This window comes from Pongo pygmaeus, chromosome 3 (assembly GCF_028885625.2).
Source record: "Pongo pygmaeus isolate AG05252 chromosome 3, NHGRI_mPonPyg2-v2.0_pri, whole genome shotgun sequence".
Lineage (NCBI taxonomy): Eukaryota > Metazoa > Chordata > Mammalia > Primates > Hominidae > Pongo > Pongo pygmaeus.
The window spans coordinates 165,324,935-165,347,852 of record NC_072376.2 but is presented as its reverse complement, the minus strand read 5'-3'; the positions used below and the strand labels follow the sequence as shown (position 1 = coordinate 165,347,852).

At 33.3% G+C, this 22,918-nt stretch overlaps 1 protein-coding gene across 7 annotated transcripts in view; it reads left to right on the top strand.

Annotated features, from left to right (window-relative positions):
• The window catches only part of FBXW7 (F-box and WD repeat domain containing 7), a 211,096-nt gene that overhangs the window by 129,452 nt on the left and 58,726 nt on the right, over nucleotides 1-22,918 (top strand). Inside the window, exon 5 of one of the 7 annotated variants that reach the window (XM_063664199.1) lies at nucleotides 19,152-19,329. The exons of the other annotated variants lie outside the window; for them this stretch is intronic. Coding sequence (XP_063520269.1) covers nucleotides 19,152-19,329 — 178 coding nt within the window. The remainder of the gene's footprint in view (nucleotides 1-19,151; nucleotides 19,330-22,918) is intronic. 7 annotated transcript variants of the gene reach the window in all.

Below are 22,918 nucleotides of genomic sequence, written 5' to 3'. Positions count from 1 at the left end.
TGATCCTTTCACCGTTTCCATAGTTTTGCTTTTTCCAGAATGTTATATAGTTGGAATTATACAGTATGTAGCCTTTCAGATTGGCTTCTTTCACTTATGTAATATGCATTGACTTTTCCTTCATGTATATTTGTAGCTTGATAGCTCATTTCTTTCTAGCACTGAATAATATTCCATTGTTTGGATATACCACAGTTTATCCACTTCCCTAGTGAAAGACATCTTGGTTGCTTCCACATGTTGGCAATTATGAATATAGCTGCTTGTGAAAATCTGTGTGCAGGATTTTGCATGGACTAAGTTTTTAACTCCTTTGCGTAAATGCCAAGGAGTGTGATTCCTGGATTGTAAATTAACAGTATGTTTAATTTTGTAAGAAACTGCCAAATGGCTTGCAAAGTGGCTATATCATTTTGCATTCCTACCAGCAGTGAATGAGAGTTCCTATGGCTCCATCTTCAGTGGCATATGGTGTTGTCATTGTTCTGGATTTTGACCATTCTAATAGGTGTGTATGGTATCTCTTTGTTACAGTTTGAAGTTCCCTAGTGATATATGATGTTGACCATCTTTTCCTGTGCTTACTTCCCATCTGTAAATCATCTTTGGTGAGGTGTCTGTCCAGATCTTTTGTCCATGTTTTAGTCGGGTTGTTCTCTTACTGTTGTATATTTTGGATAACAATCATTTATCCCATGTGCATTTTGCAAATAGTTTCTTCCAGTCTGTGGCTTATGTTCTTATTTTCCTGACAGTGTCTTTCAGAGAGCAGACATTCCTAGTTTAGTAGAGTCCAGCTTATGAATTATTTCTTTCATGTATCATGCTGTTAGTATTGTGTTGTTGTATCTAAAATGTCATTTCCGGCTGGGTGCCATAGCTCACACCTATAATCCCAGCACTTCGGCAGGCTGAGGTGGGAGATCGCTTGAGCCCAGGAGTTTGAGACCAGCCTGGGCAACATAGTGAGACCTCCTCCTTAAAAAAAAAATGCACAAAATTAGCCAGGCATGGTGGTGCATTCCTGTGATCTTAGCAACCCGAGAGGCTGAGGTTGGAGGATTGCTTGAGCCTGGGACATCAAGGATGCGGTGAGCCGAGATCATACCACTCTACCCTAGCAAAAAGTCATTTCTGTACCCAAGGCCACTTAGGTTTTCTCTTATGTTATCTTCTAAGAGTTTTATAGTTCTGCACTTTACGTTGATGTCTATGATCCATTTTGAGTTAATTTTGTGAAGGGTATAAGGCCTTTGTTTAGATTCATTTATTTGCATGTGGATGTTCAGTGATTCAGCACCATTTGCGGAAAAGACTAGCTTTTCTCCGTTGTACTGCCTTTGTTCCATTGTCAAAGATCACTGTACCATATTCTGGTCTCTCTATTCTGTTCCATTCATCTACTTTTAATTCTTTCACCAATACCACACTGTCTTAGTTACTGTAGCTTTATAGTAAGCCTTGAAGTTGGATAGTGTCTATCTCCCAGCTTCATTCCTCTACTTCAGTATTGTTTTGGCTATTCTGGATCTTTTGCCTCTCCATATAAGTTTTAGAATCAGTTTGTCGATATCTGTTACTTGCTGGGATTTTGATTGGTATTGCTTTGGAACTATAGATCAGATTGGCAGGTGCTGACATCTTGACAGTATTGAGTCTTCCTGTACAAGAACATGGAATATATCTCCATTTATTTAGTTCTTCTTCGATGTTTTTTTATCAGAGTTTTATAGTTTTCATTATGTAGATCTTATACATATTTTATTAGATTCATCCCTAAATATTTTATTTCAGGGGGCTGCTAATGTAAATGATACTGTATTTGTCATTTCAGATTTCACTTTTTCATTGCTGGTGTATAGGAAAATAATTGACTTATTATATATTAATCTTATATCTTGCAACCTTGCTATAATTGCTTTTTTTAGGATTTTCTATGTAGAGCGTCATGTCATCTGCCAAAAAAGACAGTGTTATTTCCTCTTTCTTAATCTCTGTATCTTTTACTTCCTTTTCTTGTCTTTGTGCTTTAACTAGGACCTCCCCTACGATGTTGAAAAGCAGTGGTTAAAGAGGACATTCTTGCCTTGTGTCTGATCTTAGTAGGACAGCTTTGAGTTTCCATCCTTAAGTGTGATGTTAGCTGTAGGCTTTTTGTAGGTAGTCTTTATTAAGTTGAGAAAGTTCCTCCCCTCTACTCCTAGTTTGCTAAGAGTCTTTCTATCCTATTTCTTAATGGTTTAGTAGATGACTCTGTGGTACTTTGAAGGTTGTTTGCAGAATTTCCATGCCATAGGCAATTTACCTTTCCTTTACATTTGAAGGATTGATGTTGGTGCCAAGTATAGGATCTTCACAGAGTCCTCCTGTAGCTTCTAAAGGTTTAGCTTGAAAATGTTAATTGCTTAACGCTAGCAAGTGAGTGAAAAAGCTGGGGATAAATTTTGTATCTTGCTCATATTTCAGTTCCCACCTCTCTCCTGATAAAACCCCAATATATAAACAATAAATGTAAGATATATATATTTTAAACATATAACAAATGTAAGTTCCTTTTGAAATTATTATTTCACCAACTTTAAACAGTATTATCAATTTTTCAAACATTTGGCCAGTGGTTACAATTTTATCAGTCTTATTAATGAGATTCTTTTCTGCTTGTGGGTCTACTTTTACTTTGACTCTTGTCCTGAAATCTCAGTTCTATCTTTGGCCTCTCTTCTGAGAGACATAATTTTGTGTATTTACTTAATCTCTATTTTCTATAAATTAATATGATAAAAAGAATCAAGCTGGATGGATCAGAAGTAGAATACAGAGAAAAGAAAATATGGTTAGGGAATTGAGATTAGGTATGTTTAAATAGTTAGTAGACACGACCCCATTCTTTTGTTTTTTCTTTGAAATTTGCCTTAGATTCAGTATTGTCTAGTTCTTAATTTGGAAATGCTATTTTTTTTCATTTAGCATTACAATTATTTGTGGGAAAAATTTTAAGAACATTTCAGAATTCTTTCACTGGATAGTCTAATATGGATAGTAATTCAAAAGAAAGCACAAAGATGTAAAATCACAAAAGATATAAAATATTTAGGTTTTTGTAAAAATCATATATTAGTATGTTTAGCATACATAGAAAATTTTATAAAGTATTTTTTTACTGTGAAACATCATATCAAAAGCACACAATTCCTCAAGAATTTATGTTTCTTCACTGAACACTAGAGGGCCATATAGCACCTTATAGATAGAGCTGCTTTCCATGTGTTTAAATATATTTAATATGTGCTTGTCTTTCTCTCCTACTTTGTGTTTTAGTATAGTATGTCTTGCTCAGAATTTGGAGTATACACTCAACAGTAATTATGTGCACTGTGAGGTAATATGTGGGATACCTAGGGTTTTTGTTTTTGCTTTTTTTTAACAAACAACTAGCATTTTGCTACTTAGTAACAACAAAAAGTGATAAAACAGTGTATCTTCGGATAAATGTATGTGCATACTTACTATGCTTTGGAAGTATAAGTATGCTTTTAGAAAATTTCTCAAGTATCTGAACATATACATGTAAAAAGAATAGGCCTCTCATTGTTATTTGCTCTGGTACGTCTTGGCATGTATGTGAGAAAAGAATTATCTCTCCAAAGAAGCTACTTCCCTTGTCTAAATGTCATCTTGTATTAGCACAGAAAGTAATATTGTGGGGTATAATCACCTAATCATCCTGGAGTAAAGAATATTTAAACAACTGATTTAATCTTCTTCAATTTTTTTTTTTTTTTTTTTTTTTGGCTGCTTAGGGTAAAGAAATGAGAAATACAACTTATAGGAACTTAAATAGGTAATGTCAATGTGTGAAGAGAGTCATGAACAGCCAGTAAGACTGTTCAGGCTCTTATGAACTACGTAAGATATGCCTTCCCCAAAAGGTGTTAATATTCAGTTAAAAGAATAAAAATATGAGGCAAGAGGATGGTTTGAGCCCAGGAGTTTGAGGCTGCAGTGATAGTACTACAGTACTCTAGCCTGTACTGACAGAGTGAGACTCTGTCTTTAGAAATGTCAAGAAAAGAAAAAGAAAAACATTGTGCTGGCTCCAAAGAACTGATTTTGAGCTACATATGATCTATGGGCTGTATACTGTTGGATCTTTGATAGCTTCTAGAGAAGAAGTTCAAGATCTAAGTAGGGCCTTGGCTAAATTTTAATTTCTTCGTTAGATATACGTTAGACAGCACTTTTCATTATTAATTTCTGTGTTACGTTTCGGGGGGAAGAAATAAGGACATTTCTCATTAGCTACTATTTACACTGTCTTTTGGTGAAGGAAGATTAGTATGATGAACTTAGAGGAAACACACTGTTTACACCTAGAGGAGAAAATAAAAGAGGGTCATGTGAAAGAGAGAGAAGGAACAATAATTCACTCAAAGACTGAAAAGAATCTTATCTTTTAAGTCTCTCCTCCTTTGATTTGCCAATTTTAATACCTTAAATTATTTCTTCAAATTAGTTACTATAATGGAGTGACAAAACTTTGATCTTTAGTTCTAAATTTTACTGAGATGTTAGTCCTCTTGAATATTGATGAACTTACTATTATTTTAAAGTCACTGCTATGATAAACAGTATTCTCTAACTGATAATATTTCTTATGCCTTAGTGGTGTGTTTGCTGGTTTTCTGTATCACTGCCATTTTCTGAAAACCACATTTATTGGCAGATTGACATGAGCTTAGGTAATTGAAGTCTGAGCTTGAATTCTGATCCTTTTGCACAGGTAATGAAATGAGTTATTGTTAGCATAATATAGGTGGTGCATGTTGAACTCTTAAATGGTCAAGAAGGTAAATCAAATAAAAAGATCAGTATTTGGATATGTTGAAAAACACATGGACTCCTTCTTTGAGTGGCAGAGATAATAGATGCTATTGATGGATTGAAGACATCCATTATTGTGTCTTTAACACGTGTCTGGAGAAAACACTGGCTTGCTAGTTAAAACTTGATTCATTTAACAGGATTATTGAGCGCTCAAAGAATTGCCATTATTTTTCTAAGATATGCCACAATTTAATAGTAGCTCTTGTAGGGAGGGGTTGGGGAAGGACGATGTTGGGAGTAGATTACTATGCTAAATGCGTATATTCATTGTTAGTTGCATTACATTTTAAAAGGGTTAATGGGAGGGGGCAAGTACAGAATTGAGGGTATGTAGTATTTTATAAAGGGTAAGAGATCACTTTTATCCACCCAGAAGTCAGAGGTTTGGAAAAAGCAGGTTAGTATGAATATGAATACTAGAGATGTTTCTAGAATATCATATACCTGTACTGTAACTAATTTCCATCAATGATTTATTTACTAACCTGGAATGATTTTCAAGCAGAAAACCCTCTGGACCATAGGATCCAGAAAGTTAGTTGATATGAATGAAATGGACTAAATATAAGAGCCAGGGAGCTAAAACTTCTCTAAAAAGAGGGTCTTGATATTGCCATGTTTTTGAATTTTTCAAAATTCATTGGAATTTCAGATTTTCAGATGATATTTCTTAATCTTTAAAATATATTGGTGTCCAAATTTTGCAAAAGCACTTCCGTGGGTTGGTTTGACCCATAGACCACCCATTTTTCACTAGACATCATGTAGGGAAGAAGAATGGACTATTATTCTTGAACTGAATAACTGAAACTGGAATAAATGCAAGGGAAGATGTTCTTTGGCACTTCTGTAGAAATGTTTATCACCCATTGCAAGATTACGATAGTTTGCCTCCAGTGCTGATCCATTAATGGGAATTGGGTTGTTTGGAGTGGAAGTGTGGCATATGCATAGCATTTTAAGTGCTTTAGCCGGTGACCTACAGACTTTTCCTTATGAGTTTGGTATACTGATTTTAGGTATTAAACTGCCAAATGAATTGACCTCATTTTAAAGAAATGAGTATCCAACTTCCACAAGGAATTTGAGATTTGAAGTGGTCTATATGTAGGAAAAATACATATAATAAAGTGACAAAGTGTACATGAAAATCAGAACCAGGGACAGTACTGGAGTAGAATATGAGGGCAAGGTCATGAGAAGAGGTAAGGAATGAGTTATGATGAGTTGGAGAAAGCTAGTAATAGGATATAGGTTGTCCACTCTTAAGTGTCTGTACCAATATTTTTCAAAGAGTTACCTTGCACCAGCTGCATCAGAAGCATCTGGAGTGCTTTTTAAAAATAACGGATTTCTGGTTTACTCTCCAGAGCTACTTAACTAAACTCCAGGGTCGGGATGTGCATTTTTAATAAGCTCTCAACTGATTTTCATGTAAACTGAAGTTTGCAAAACACTGGTGTGTAGTTTGGTGTCTCTGCTGCCCTGTGATAAAATTAAGACAACATACTGAGTCCTCAGGGGAAGAGAAAATATGTCACATGCACACACTTATGCACACCCATGCATCTTTCCTAATATTATATAAAAGGAATTTCCCACATAGGGCTTCCTGAGTGACTCAGTAGATCATGTCCTCAACAGTATATCTATAGCAAATGCATTAATGCTCATGAGTAGTGGTAGAGTGTGATCTCTAAGGTCAAACTACAGGGGGATTTTCAAATGCTAGCTCTGTCACTTCATGGCAGTTTGACCTTGCACAAACGGTTAACCTTGTAGAGTTTCTTAGGGACGGTAGTAGTATCTACCACATAGTGTTATTGAGAGGATTCAGTGAGGTAATGTGTGCAAAGTACTCAGGACAATAACTGGCATATAGCAAATCCTTAAAGAGCATTTGCTATTATATATTATAAGGTTAATTATTGTAATGTTACAAGTCTATGCTATAACTAACTTACTAGTTCAGGCTGGGAGGAATGCTATGCAAAATATTTTTAGTTCCAAAGATACTCTTTTGGGTGGGTTGAAACTATTCCATTGACTTTTGCCTACATTATTATGGCTTTTAGCATAGAGTTCAGCTGTTTGATATTGCACATTTTGTTACTGCTAACTATGAAGCACTCTTGATTCCTGACAGATATTTTTTCCCTAATTGGTTGTTAATGCTGAACTTAGAAGGAATTTATAAAAGAAACTACAGGTCAATTTTGGTAATCTTAGAGCTTTGAGTACTCATATGAAAATGTTCAGAAGAGAGGAAAAGGCAAGTTTTATTCTTTAATGATACTTGGGTGTTCTTGAACTGAATAGCTGAAACTGGAATAAATGCAAGGGAAGATGTTCTTTGGCACTTCTGTAGAAATTCTAGAATTACTGCTTGATACTACAGAAAATATCTAAGTTTTTCACAGTGAAGAGATGATTATAAACAAATGAAGCAATCGCTATGAATGGAACAATAGTTTTGGGTAGGTTAAAATTATCTTTAGGATACATTTTAGAGAACACTTAGTAAATTATCGGGGTAACTTCTAGCTGTATCTGACATAGGATATTAACTTCATTCCTTATAATAAGTATTGTCAGGGTAGCATCTTGCATATAAACTTTAACCTCTAATTATATGAAATGCAGGAAGAATGATGATTGTTTTCATAGATCAGGTTTAAAAATGATGTTTAAAATTTTTTTGTATCTTTCCCCCTCCCCAGAAAAGGGTCTGTTTTATTCAAATGTACCTTGTCCTTCTGTCAGTTGGTTTTTGCTGATGCAAAAGGTAGTTTCTCTGCTTTAGAAATAGCAGTTGCTTTTGGGAGATGCATTACTTGGTTGGTTTCCATGGCAGTTTTTGGTTATTGAAATCAGATGCAAATGAGGAATGGAAGTATGAAGAAGGTACTGGTGAATTTGAGGAGTAAGTGCCAACAGTTATTCATTTGCTTAGCTACAGATGTTGGTTCTATTAATATAAGTCTACATTATAAGTTTAATTTTCTAGAATGAATTGTTTGTACTTTACTGATATGCTGCCATCTGTCTTAGGGTTTAATGAGTGAAAAACTTAAATATACTGAGGTACCTCTGTAGTGTTTATTACGTGTTTCAGTTTTGGGGTTTATTCATCATTATCATTTTACTCTGTTATTGGTATAGAAAAGAAAATTAAAACTTTAAGACAATCATTATTCTCTATCAGATTATCACTAATCTTACATTTTATTTTAATTATATTTTTGTGCTTCTTTACTCAGAAGGGAACAGAATAGAGTTACAAAATGGTGCCTCGTATAGTAGGTATTTAAATCTTTTTCTTTTCATCATGACAGCTTACCATTGAATGTATTTTTAAAACACATTTAAATTTGTTGCCAACATTGGAAAATCTTGAGAGTTCACATAAAAATATTGATTTTTTTCACCTTCTTTTGAAAATATGGAACAAATGGCCTTGCTAGGCCCATGTACTTACATGACAACATCAATTGTACCTTCTAAAAGGGCTTTTCAGGTCTTAAACCTAATTTGTTTTTCTCCTTTATTATACTTGTCTTATTTGTCATCTGAGTTTGCTTGGAATATAGACAAAAGCATGATTTTAGGAAATCCAAAAGTGAGTTTGATTTTTCCTTTCTTGGTCATAACATCAAATGACTTTAGATGTAAATTCAAGCCAAAGTAATATGCAACTTTTTAAAAAGTTTTATTATGAGAATAGAAACTTGCTAAGGCCTCATTTCCATTGAGTATCAAGGTGGGAAATTGTCACCCAAAATTTTGCCATCCTCAAGATGATCACTTAACGTTTTCATTTTGAATCACCTGTTATCCTTTCCATTCCTGTTACATTGTAAAATTAACACTCCACTAGGATGACTATAAACCAACTTAGAGCTCCTTGTTTTATAAGATGTCTCGGTTATCCATTGTCACCTTACCAATCACTGTCAAAGCTTTGTGGATTGTAACAAACGAGAATTATTTTATTATTTCTCATTGTTCTTATAGGTTCGTAATTTGAGGAGGGCTGATCTGGCCATTGTTAACTCTGGGTGGCAGTCAGATCATGGCTGGAGGTGCAAAAGCAGGGGTCTAGAACAGCTGAGGGCTGACCCAGAAATTCTTTTTCTGTATCATCTCAGAACATCTCTATATAATACGGTCTTTTTACCTGGGCTAGTTTGGGCTTCTTCAGAGCGTGGTGGCCTGAAGGTACTACTTAGCCGGCACATCAGGACTACCAAGTGAGTGTTCCAGCAAGCAAGGTGGAAGCTCAATCTCCTTATTATGACTCAGCCTGGGAAGTCACACGATACCATTTTTACTATCTCTAATGGTCCAAATAGTCACAAAGGTCTGGCATGTTATTAAGGCAAGAGGACATGGCCTCTCCCTCTTAGTGAAAGGAGTGTCAGAGTCACATTGCAAGAAGAGCATGCAAGATAGGGGACAGCGTTGTGACTACCTTTGAGAATACAATTTGCTATAAGAGGTCATAATATCTTTGATGTTATTCCTGTTTCTTTTTTTAAATTTGGGCTTCCTAAAAATTAGGCACATTAAAACATTCCATATTTAATATGTAAATGTCTTATACAATACTTCATTTCAGTTATCTAGAACTCATTTATATCTGACAAAGTTACATATCTGAAACACTGACAAAGAAGTGTCTCCGAACAATTAATTTAGGAAGTAACACAACAAAGTTAGGATGTAACATTCTGTGGAATTGGATAGATGTTCTGTTACAAAGCACAGGTTTAGGAATTAGACATACCAGGGTTAAAATCTCAACTCTACTACCTGGCAGCTGTGTTACCTTGGGCAAATTTGTAAGCCTTTCTGAGCCTTAGTTTTGTTTGTAACAAGTAGACAAGGATAATGATACCTCAAGGTTTCGGTGTGGTGATTAAGCGATACAAAGCATGATCTACTAGAAACTCTTGTCAGTGTTTAATCTCTTCCCCTTATCATTGTTTCAGTCTGAAACAATGTGTACGTATTTTCTAAGACCTATAGCTGTAGACTTCCTTTATATCTCTTACTGATCTCTGATAGTCTCCTTAGACTTACCTATCTTTCTATCCCAAGATCTTTCTATTACAGGCATACTAAAGAATAGTAGGAATTGAGTTTTGTTTCTTTGTTTTTAATTTTTCTTGATAGCCAGTTAGTGTTTTACTTATTGTAAAGAATGAAAACTTAGGCTCTCAGCTTAATTTAAACCTCAGCTACAAAAAATAACATTAATATTTTTCAGAAAAATTATTTTGTTGAGTATGTAATATTGACAGCATAAAAGGCCAGTGGTATCAACTGTCAGCCTGTCCAAGAATTAAGTTCTAAATATGTATTTTCTGTTGCTTAATCTTATACTTGTTTTCTGTACTTTAATTCTATACTTAAATTCTGTGCTGAAGTACTTTCAGTTAATATTAATAAATCTCACATACTTTCATAGCACATTACTGTAAATTATATAAATGAAGTATGGTACTATGTTTATCTTACTCAAAATATATTGATTTTTATTTATAATTGCATCAGGAACTCAACAGTGTAGGAAATAATCTTCTTCCCCTCCTATTTTACCTATTTAAAGCACCAGCACTCCTTCAGATTTTTTATATTTCCGTAAGTGTAGCTTTTTCTTTTTCATAAGATAAATTTTTATAATTTGTCGAACTGTCAATTTGTTTGAGCCATCTGCGTTATAGCTTAATTTTTTAAAGCTGTATAGCAAAAAAACACACACTTACTGTATTTTAAAAGAATATTAATATTATTTCCTTAGTCCTAATTATTAGTATAATTAGTATTATGACTCCCTGGCCTGCAATACTCTTAAGAATTTTTATAAGAGAAAGATATTATTGGTAAGTAATGTTAATTTATTTTAACTGAAAGTTTAAACTCTTATGTTTAAACTGTTTATGTTTATGGACTTAAGTACTGATATTAAAGAAGTTATTGTCTTTCTTAGACTTAAATTTTATTTTGAGAATTATGGAAAATTAGGTTGCTTTAAATCACTTACTCTGTCATTACATGAGGCTTTTTGCATGACTGAAATACCTGTAATTACTGTGTCATTTTTGTCATAGTTGACTTAAAGGTGTAACTATAATAATCACGAACTAAATTCTTGGTGAGCAGCTGTGTAAGGCCATTTTAACAGCTGGGGTAACCCAGCTCAGCCTGTAAGAGTTAAGCCTTAATCATGAGACAGGTTATGTTAAGTCATTGAAGACTTCATACTGGGCATTTCTGAAATACTTAGAAAATTTAGTGGGATAGTTGAATTTTTGTTTTATCTTAAGTACTTTTTAAAATGCTTAATGAAAGGATGAGGAAAAGTATTTTAACAACTAAAGTTCTTAGGCACAAATATAGAAATAAAATCCAAAGTTTACTCATTAAAAAAAAAAGTCAAATATACTCTGTATGCTAGTGTTTAGACCACTATAGTAGGTAGGAGAGGAAAAAATATATAAACACCCACACATATTATTATAGTATAATATGGAATCAGAAAAATCCTGAGGTTATTTTTCTTGAATTTCATCTTTTAAAAATTTCTTTAAAAATCATTATGCCTGTAGCTTCTTTCCAATAAAAATGTTTTCTTATTACTATACAAAAACATTTACAGCACAGGCATACATGCCTTTTGTAAAAGAAGGCAGACACAAAAGAATTGAAGCAATACATTTTATTTAGATATATTTTATAAACTAGCTATATTGTTCACTAAACTATAATAAAGGAAAGCTCACCAAATTGAACCTTCTTACAAGAAGGCCATATATGTAATATTATTAGAGCTGTAATATACTTATGTTTTTCGTATAAATTTAAGGGGTACTCCAGTTTTTTTTACATGGATATATTACATAGTGGTGAAATTTGGGCCTTTAGTGTACCTGTCACCCAAATAGTATACATTGTACCCATTAAGTGATTTCTCATCTCTCAGCATCGTCCCTGCATGTCGCCCTTCTGAGTCTCTTAATGTCTATTGCTACACACTCCATGTTCATGTGTACACTTTACTTAGCTTTCACTCGTAAGTGAAACGTGGTATTTGACTTTCTGTTTCTGTGTTGTTTCACTTAAGAATCACCTCCAATTTCATCCATGTTGCTGCAAAAGACACTTCATTCTTTTTTATAGCCGAATAGTATTCCATTTGTGTTTGTGTGTACACACATATATATGTGGGTTAGTTATCATAGTTGACTTAAAGTTATAACTATTATAATCACCAGCTAAATTCTTGGGCATCTTTAAAATAATGATTTCTTTTCTTTTGGGTAGATGCCCAGTAGTGGAATTGCTGGATCAAATGATAGTTCTGTTATTAGTTCTTTGAGAAATTTCCATACTGTTTTCCATAGAGATTGTACTAATTTGCATTCCCACCAACACCATATAAGCATTTCTTTTTCTCCACATCCTCGCCAACATCTATTATTTTTTGTCTTTTTAATAATAGCCATTCTGAATGGTGTGAGATGATATCTCATTGTGGTTTTACTTTGCATTTCTTTGATGATTAATGATGTTGAGCATTTTTTCATGCTTGTAGGCATGAAAAAATATGTATGCCTTCTTTTGAGAAGTATTTATTCATGTTCTTTGCCCACTTTTTAATGAAGTTATTTGGTTTTTGTTGTTGAGTTGCCTGTAAATTCTGGATATCAGCCCCCTGTTGGAAGCATAGTTTGCAAATATTTTCTCCCATTCTGTAGGTTGTCTTTTCACTCTGTTGATTTAGAGATGTAATATACTCTTAAACCTGCAAGGGACTTAATCTCAATCATCTGAAGAGAAGTCAGATAATCTGTTTGTATTAAATATTTAGCCTCCTCTTTCTAGAAATCTGAAGTATAAACTCCAGGTAATTGTACTGCAGGACATTAAATAGTTAAGGTTCCTGAATTTTAGAGTTTCTGGTGTACCATAGGATGGTTTTGTCATCTGTCAACTTATAATTTATTAGCACTTGTTTTGGTTGGTTTTCTGTGTTTTACTTTTTAATTTATATTTTCAGCAAAATTTTTGGAAATAACTGGAATATAAAACAGCTTAAATGTCTAACATTGAGATGTTGATTCCATAAATCAGAGCAGTTACAATACCTTATATAATCTAGTATTCTGGCATTTTTATTTTGAGAATGCTACATATCTGTGTATATAGGCATGTACATGCAATGCTTTTATTTTGCAAATGTCCAATTATCAGGTCACATTTTTATAACCTTTGTGTATGTTGTATGTGCTGCTTCAGAACCCAAGCATATTTCTCTTAGTTAGGGGCTGCCCTTGTTGCCCAAATGAAGAAAATTAGCAGGGAAGTGCAGTATGTTGTCCATTGAATGTTTATACACATGTAATGTCTCAAATACATTATAATTGGAAGTTGTAATTGGAGTGAGCACTTTGAGCATGTAAATAAATATCTTTTAGAACATTTTTAGTAATCATTTTAAATGTGATTTTAATCTTATAAAAACATTTTAATTTATTTGACATACCTTTTGTGAATACTAAAACTTAAAAAAAAAAAATACTAAAACTTTAAAAGGTATCCTGACCAGGCGTGGTGGCTCACGCCTGTAATCCCAGCACTTTGGGAGGCTGAGGTGGGCAGATCACAAGGTCAGGAGTTCAAGACCAGCGTGGCCAACATAGTAAAACCCTGTCTCTACTAAAAATACAAAAATTAGCTGGGCGTGGTGGTGGGCACCTGTAATCCCAGCTACTCAGGAGACTGAGGCAGGAGAATTGCTTGAACCCAGGAGGCGGAGGTTGCAGTGAGCCGAGTTTGTACCACTGTACTCCAGCCTAGGCAACAGAGCAAGACTCAGTCTCAAAAAAAAAAAAAAAAAAAAAAAGAAAAGGTATGCGATATTTTTTTCTTTGATGCCCAATCTAATTGTATTTATGTTTCTGCATTTAAAGTAATATGTTGCTTGCTGGATTTTTTTTTTTTTTTTACAGTTTTTGCTAATACAAGCTTGATAGTTAATTTATCATTAGGCAGAGGGTTTAATTTATTGATTTATGATTGTTCTCCTCTGTGTTTAAATTGTTCCGTCTTCAACCATGAATTGCTTTCATTTGTGAATTGCTTGGTAAGGAAATACTTTAACACTCTGATATCTATGATGTTAGGAAGACTAAAAACTGATTTGGTAGAGAAAATAATCTGCCTTTCTCTGTATCTGTGAAATAAGTGAGTATGGTTGATAATACCGTATTATCTGATCAGAAGGATTTTGATTCTGATTTATTGCATTTCATTAATGGTATACTTTTTAGCATGTGGGACTTTCTGTTGCTACAACAGAGTAAGTCACTTGTTGCCTGAATTCACAGAAGCAGTGAATAATACTGAATTCAAATAACATACATTGATATTATTCCTGTGAAAGTTTTTGAGGTAAGACTTTGAAAACTCTTGGTATAAAGTCCATTTGAATTTGCAGGGAGATTTACATCTTCTGAGTGATTTGTTTTAGCTGATTCAGGAATAATTCATGAAAAATGGAAAATCTTTGTGCTGCTCATATGCTGTGGCTTTGGTCAGGAGCAGTTAAATTTCTAGCCTTTTGTACAATACTGAATGAAAGAAAAGATGGAAATCCAGAGTAAATTGCCATGATGGTATTTTTATTGTTGTTACAAGTTAATTGGAGTGCTTGGACTTGTAATGCATTTTACAGATACTGTATTGGTGATATTTTATTACATGTAACATTTATATATAATTGTTTTTGCGGATGCAAATTTTTAGAAGAAAGAAAATCAGGAAGTGATAAGTGGGCAAAATAAGTTACCTGATATAAAGACCTTTTCTTTACTACAAGTTCCCTAATGTTTAGCCCGTCTTGGATGATCAGTGGTATCTGGAATGTTAAAACGCCAAGACACTATGGCTAAGATACTACAGCTTCATATTTTGGCAAAAATTTTGACAGAATTATAGAAGTCTTTCTGAAACTTACAGATAGTATGTTCTAAAATATTCTTTTCCAAAGTTGTTATAGATGGATTTTAGAATCTCTGCTTTATTTCCTGGTGATTTTAAAATTGGAAATGTAATCTACAAAGCTCTATGTGATTTTTGATTCCATTAATAGTAGTAGTAATCATAATGACAGTTTGATTAACACTATCAAGCACTTACTAGATATGAGGCGTTACTCTGTATACTTACATCAACTAATTTTTAATCCTCACAACAGTCCTATGAGGTAGGTACTGCCTAGGTGAAATTGAGACACAAAGGAATTAAATTAAGGTCATACCTGGTAAAGCCAGGATTTGGACTAAGTCAGTTTGGTTCTGGAGTCCATGCTTCTGCCTGTCATATTGCACTGCCTTATTATTTGTGGTATCATCTTTAAAAGAGCTTGTCTGTTTTTAAGAGTCTGAATTTGGGTAGTAATTAAAGAGTATCTTTAATGTTTTTAAGAGTAGAATTGAGACTCAGACTTTATCTTTTCTTGAACACATAGAATTAGCTGCATTTTGAAGTATTAACAGTTGGGGTTCTTATATACCTTGTCTATGATTTCCCTCATTTATTAGGGTTTTTGTCTATATTTGAAGGTTTGGTATTTTGAGTGTTTCGTGTTGATTGGGAATATTGCGTTAGAAGTACTGTTACTTGAATCCTCCAAAAAAAAATGAAACTTGTAGTATATATATTTGGAAATTAGTACTCACTTTGCCCAATCACTGATAATGTCTTCTTTTTCCAAAAATATATTATGACAAGCACATGATTCTGTTACAGTGTTTGGTTTGCCACAGTTGCAATGCCCTGTATTATCCAGTTGAGGGCAGCTATTTACTGATTTAAAAAAAAAATAATAATTGAATTAGAATGTTACCCCCTTGTGCTTACCAAAACTTGGTATCCACTAAAAAACTCAACATTTGAGGTACAAACAGCCTTAATTATGTTCACTTATGTTTTGTTTCTGTTGTCATTGTAAATTATTTCATGAAAATGAAAAGCCTAGTTTTACTTCATAATAACTTTTGGTCTCTTAGAAACTAGAAACTGTTGATTTTAGTTTTAATTTTCCCAATCCAAATTCTTTTCAATTCTAAATCTTTTTTCCCCCCGTTAGGATCAGACTCATTGAGATCAGGGATTTTTCTTATCTTTAAAATGTCTGCATGTAAATACATGTGACTTTAGAGTTCTTTGAAGGCTTTTAAATGTAAAAGTGAAAAATTATAATATTCAATACATTATCTTTAATAACCACTGGAATAACCACTGATTGTTAACTAGGTCTTCGATTCATTTTTCTAAATGCCAAATGAAGATGTTAAACTCGTAGAATATATTACCCTCTTCTAATTTTTCTGCATTGGAGTATCACATTGTTAAAATTGTATCTTCTATGTAGTTCAGGAAAAGAAATTCAGAGGGGTTAATTATCCAATTGATTTCAAAGATATCACTGAGACAGAATTTTTTTGAAAATAATCTCAGACTACAGAAAACTGTTGTAATATTAACAGGTAGTGTTAGTAACTGAGATAAGGATATTCCATGGGACCTACTTTAGCAAAAGGGATTGTCTAATGAGAGAAGGACAAAATATGACATATGTTTCACAAACAAAACGATTAGTCTTATGTTGGAAAATAAAGTGAACATTTGAGGAGATGCTAAGACTAGCATGAACCTAGTATTCATTCTGCAGGATAGTAAGTTGTCTCGTAGGGCTGTAGACATGGTATCTTGGATATCATTCTCACTTTTTCTACTACCAATTTATTGGTTTCCAACACTCTCATATTGTCTCTTCTCTCTCCTAACCTTAGATCTCTCGAGGTTTTTTTGGTGATGATTGTTCCATTTTTAGTCATTTCCTTTTTTGTTTAAAAACATTTAAAATTTATGGTTAAATATCCATAACATAAAATTTAATATTTTAACCATGTTTAAGTATACAATTCAGTGGCATTAAATATATTTACATTGTTATGCAACCATTACCACTATCCATCTTCAGAATATTTTCATTTTCTCCTACTGAAACTCTGTGCCAACTAAACACTAACTCTCATTTCCCCGTCTCCCTGTCTCAGACAACCATGATTCTATTTTCTATCTATGCGAATTTAAGTATTCCAAGTACCTTATATAAGTGGATCATACACTATCCTTTTTTGACTGACTTATTTTACTTAGTATAATATCTTCAAGGTTCATGCATGTTGTAGCATATGTCAGAATTTCCTTCTTTTTCAGAGCTGAATAATGTTCCCTTGTTTGTATATGTCACATTTTGTTTATTCATTCATCGATTGAGATTTGAGTTACTTCTGCCTTTTGGCTATTGTTAATAAGGCTGCTATAAGCATGTGTATACAGGTATCTGTTCAAGTCTCCGCTTTTAATTATTTAAGGTATATACTCAGAAGTGGAAATGCTGGATCATGTGCTGATTTTATGTTTAATTTGTTGAGGAACTGCCATACTATTTTCCACAGCAGCTACAATCATTTCACATTGCCACCAAGGATGCACAAGGGTTCTGATTTCCCCACATCCTAGCCCGCGCTTGTTGTTTACTGTTTTGTTTTGTTTTAAAACCATCCTAACGGATGTGAAGTGGTAGCGCATTGTGGCTTTGATTTGCATTTCACTAATTAGTGATGTTGAGCATCTTTTCATGTGCCTGTTGACCATTTACGTATCTTTGGAGAAATCTGTTTTTGTGTAGCATTGCTGCCAGTGATTTTGCATTTTTAACTACATTTTAAATTGTGGTATAAGAGAAAGGTCTACTAGTAGGAATGGGACTATTTCTTGTGCATAGATTGCCTTCCCAGCAGCCCACTTTAATATTTAGCAATGCTAGTCTTTCCAAAATCAAAAAGAAATCACCCATTTCTAACTTTCTGCTTTCAAATCCTCTCTTGTCTCCCTCAAAATTCCTGCTATAAAACTCCATAAAAGCTTGGAAGTTAAAAGTTGGAAGGAGAGATAAGTGGAGCTGACTGGCTGTTGGAAGAAGAAAATAGAATGGAAAGAGAGAATAGTTGATTGAGCACTGTGAATGGATAGTTCACAGTCATTATCTACTATCTGTTAGGAATATGGATTATAGTATAAAGATTAATTAACACTTGCACAAATGGTTAATTTAGGGAAATATTTGAGATAATGCTGGAAAGTTTAGTTTGGGGCCACTTTGAGGAGAGTCTTCATCTCCAGACTTTATCTTAGGCCTTGGAGAACCATTGAAGTTTCTTGAGGAGTAAACGGCACACCGCATTCCCTCTCTGTGTTTTAGGAAGATTTATCTGACCATACTATGAAGGAGAAATTAGGCACTAGGGATTTGCAATGGACTGGCTAGTTACTCTCCCATTTTACTATAATTACTTCCCATCATAGATTACTTTATAAATAAATACACTTTTTACATATCTTTAATCAATTGGGTGACTGTTATGCTTTCAAGTATAATCAATAAGTTTTTCAGAATTAAAGAGATTGACAATTGAAAACTGTAGTACAAAGATTAATCTGAAGTGTGTATTAATAGCCATTAGAGAACCAGAGTGTACAGTATTTAATGTCTAGTGAGTATGAGATAAAGAATGTTGTGTATGGAAAAGGGAAAGAGAGCACACACTTGAAAATAGTGCTCATTATAATATATCTAAGGTAGAACAAACATATATATGTGTGTGTGTGTTCTTAAACCATTCGTAAACACAATTCAAAAAATTCAAAACAAAATTTGAAACACAATTCAAAACATTCTTAAAATATTAATGCTGACATTTGGATAAGGAAGACTTAATAGATACTCAAGATACAATGTTTGTTTTTTTAATTTTATTTTTGTAAGTAAAAATTTACTTTCACTTTCTAGGAAGCACTCTTAGATTAGTTAGTTGGAGAAATATTAAAAGGGACCTTACAGCACAGCCCTGCTTTGGTTGTGTTCACATTACTGACTTTGTATGAGAGGTTCACCAGCTGTTTGACTGGCAGGAACAGGAGCTTTCACTTCAGTAGTTTATAATTCCTGGCTATTCTAGGATAGTTTGCACTTCACCAAGCCTCAGACAGGTCAGGACATTTGGTAGGGGAAGGTTGAAAGACAAAAGCAGCAGGCCTTGGGTTCTCAGCCTTTTAAAAACTATTATTAAATACATATTTTTAAAATTTAGTGGTTAGAGCTTTTAGTAATGTGCCTGTATTACATGTAGAGAGTATTCGTCAACCAAGAGGAGTTTTAAAATGTCAAAACCGGGAAAAGCTACTCTAAACCATGGCTTGGTTCCTGTTGATCTTAAAAGTGCAAAAGAGCCTCTACCACATCAAACTGTGATGAAGATATTTAGCATTAGCATCATTGCCCAAGGCCTCCCTTTTTGTCGAAGACGGGTAAGTCTCACACATTTGAAAAATATGAATGTTTATTTTAATGAAGTACTTTGGCCTCTTTTAGTGAAGAGATGCCTCAAATTTCAGTTGATATTTAAAATTAAAACTATCAATGCATTGTGTAGCCAGTAAACACTTATATAAGTGATAGTTTTATAATATGATATAGAGCCTAGAAGATAGGGTTACCCAGTTCACCTTTTTGTCTCATTTATTTTTCATGAAATTAGAATCCTGCAGATTTATCTAAAATTAGTAAGTGTAAAAAGGTATGTTTTGAAATACGTTGACAAATATTAGCACTATAAATCTGTAGTTTTTATTTTGCATGAAAGGCAAAAAGTTGATGGTATTCTCCTTATACATGGGAAATATAGCATTTCATTCGTTAAAAAGTATTCCAAATCCTTAGGCTTCTTTGGCCTCTTAAGCTGTATTATTTTTTTAAATTGCTATTCCTTACATTCAAACTTAATAGGAACACTACTTTTTGCTGTTATATAAAATAAAAATAGCATGCTATTGTGTGGCAGTCACAATATGGTTTATATATAGACAATCCTGAACTAACAAACGTTTTGTAGAACTTGTATGATCTGTTGGATGTTTCTCAGGATTACGTACTCCTCTCCCCGGTCAACAAGTTTTAACCCTGTTAACATGAGCAATTTTTTGTATTTCCTGAGTTAATTGAAATTGCCAGTTTCAAATTGTTTATTAGAGTGATATATTTTTAGATCTAACATAGGTTTATGAGCCTGAAACAAACAAACAAACCACTGCTTGGGATTAAATGAGTGTATTTGTGTATATCAACACTGTTAGGGTTCTATCTTCTTGTGCATTTCTTAAAGTTTTATCTTGTTTTTAATTGACACATAATTGTATTGTACTTTTTCTTTTAGTTAAAGGGGAAATATTCTATTAAATAGAATAATCCATAACACTGGAAGAATATTTTTCCTCCTTAATAAAGAGAATCTTCTATTTGCTGGAACTTAACCTTCATAAAAACACATTTTCTAGTTAGCTTAGTTCTTTTTGAGTAGTTTCCACTTCTACTCCAAACAAGTGGCAGCCATGTTGGAAAACTTTTACATGAGGTTAAAATGTAATACAATTTAAACATGGAAAACAGAATACAAATATCCCCAGCACCCTCTTGTTACTGTTGTACTTTACTGTTTTAAGAAAGTGTTTCTTTTATTTTGTCTGCTTTCACCTTGTCATTTTAATAGCTTCTTCTGAATGAGGTCACTGCTCTGATTTGAGCATTTTATAGAGGCCTCAAATAGCTTTAAAGTCACTAATAAACGAATTTATTATCTTATACCTCTGTAAGAGAAAATACCAATACAAATAAAATTAAAAATTGAGAAAAAGAAGTGTAGGGCTTTTTAAAATTAAAGAGTTAAGATGTTAATAATCAAGTTAATTTTTTTATTGAATATTTTTAATAAACAAGTACATATGGGAGATTCCCTCATTACGTTACAGTATATATTTCCTGTCTTTGTCTTCTAACATGGACATTAAGTTTAAAAGACATAGAAGAAGATTCTGTAAGATAAATTAATAGAGAACTGTAAGGCTTTCCTGAGGGCTTTCTGGGGTCACTATTTAATTTGACTTTTCTAGGTTACTGTGTTATTTTAAATTATAGTTATAGCCTTGCAGTTGTAATAGCAGAATAAAACTAAATATTAAAAATGAAATTCATATTAAAAATTTTTAGAAGATATTTAAAAAGCAAAATGAACCCATTCAATTTTAGCCTCCCTGCCAGTAATTTACTATTGCATAACTCATTGACACTGACTACTAGAAATATTAGAGGGATTGTGAAATTATATCCTTTCTTTCCTTTTTGCAAATGATTAGTTGATTTACATTTTCTGTGTTATTTATTAACTTTCCCATTTTTCTTTATTGGAAATTTTAAAGATATTTTTAATATGTTATAATTAATAATATTTTGTACCTGACGTATTGTATGGCTTTTACATCGGGTATTTTTACTTTCTTTCAAGCAGATTGCTATACACCTTGACAGCAAAGCACACAAAGCAAACATTCTTCTGTATTTTACAGACCACTTTTTTCCTTCCAAGTCGTGAGCTGAATGTAATGTATAGTTATTGCTTATGAGACTATATGCAGTCTTGATCTATTAAAATTTGAAAGCATGGTATTTTCCTTCCAGTCATCATAGATACTGAATCAAGTTAATGTTTGCACAGTTAATATTTTGCACAAAATAAAAAAAGTTTGAAAATAGTGGAAAAAATTTTAAGGTAGCCGTAATAACTATAACTTCAATGTATATCTCTTCAAATATTTTCAGGAAATTAATTTACCTTACTATTAAGTGTAATATTAGTACTGGTAGTTAATGTATTATATAAATTATTCTAGTTGCTCATCTGAGATAATTTATAAGCATTGGATTTAATACTAACAACAGTAAATAAATAGCAACCTAGCTATTAATCATTTACCTTCAAATGAAAATGTTTTTAGGCCAGGCATGGTGGGTCACACCTGTAATCCCAACACTTTGGGAGGCCAAGGTAGGAGGATTTCTTGAACCCAGGAGTTAGAGGTTGCAGTGAGCTGTGATGGCACCACTGCACTCCAGCTTGGGTGACAGAGTGAGATCTTGCCTCTGAAAAAAAGCTAAAATTAGAAGAGAGAAAGAAAAAAATGTTTTTAGTCTTAAAGTCCTCATAATTTGTTCGTGTTTTCTCAGATTTTCCTGGTCATAAATATCAGCTGGAATACTTATTAAAAATAAGTTCTGCAGGTATTTCTTAGTATCAGAAAAATTTGAGAATACAATTTTTAACTAGAAGAAGCCTTGGTTGTCTTTTAAGGGAAGATAAATTTTACAGGAAAATATTATTTAATCTATAAAATAATTAGGTAAAGATATTTAACCAGTTATTTTATAGGTTATAGAAAAATAACTATTTTTTATTTGAAATTGGAATGCCTAATTATGGTAATGTTATATTTCTTAAATCCTAAGATGCATTATTTTTTCACGTTATAAGCATATATGAAATAAGGATACATCTTGATGGCACTAGATAGCTTACCTAGCAACATTTTTTTCTTTCTAGTAATAAGAGAAATTATATTAAGATGCATCTTACAACTAATAATTGCATGGTTTTTTGTTTTGCTTTTTTTGGGACAGTGTCTCACTCTGTCTCCCACGCTGGAGTGTAGTGGCACCATCTCGGCTCACTGCAGCCTTCACCTCCTGGGCGTAAGAGATCCTCCCACCTCAGCCTCCCAAGTAGCTGGGACTACAGGTGCACACCACCACACCTGACTAATTTTTGTATTTTTGTAGAGATGGGGTTTCACCATGTTGCCCAGGCTGGTCTCGAACTCATGGACTCAAATGTTTTATCTGCTCGCCTCAGCCTCCCAAAGTGCTGGGACTGCAGGCATGAGCCACCATGCCCACCATAATAATTGTATGTTGAAAGAAAATGGACTTTTAATGCGTAAATTTCATCTCTTGACTCATTTTGTTTTTGCTTGGAGCACTTTTAAGCATTTAGAATATTCTCTTAAAATT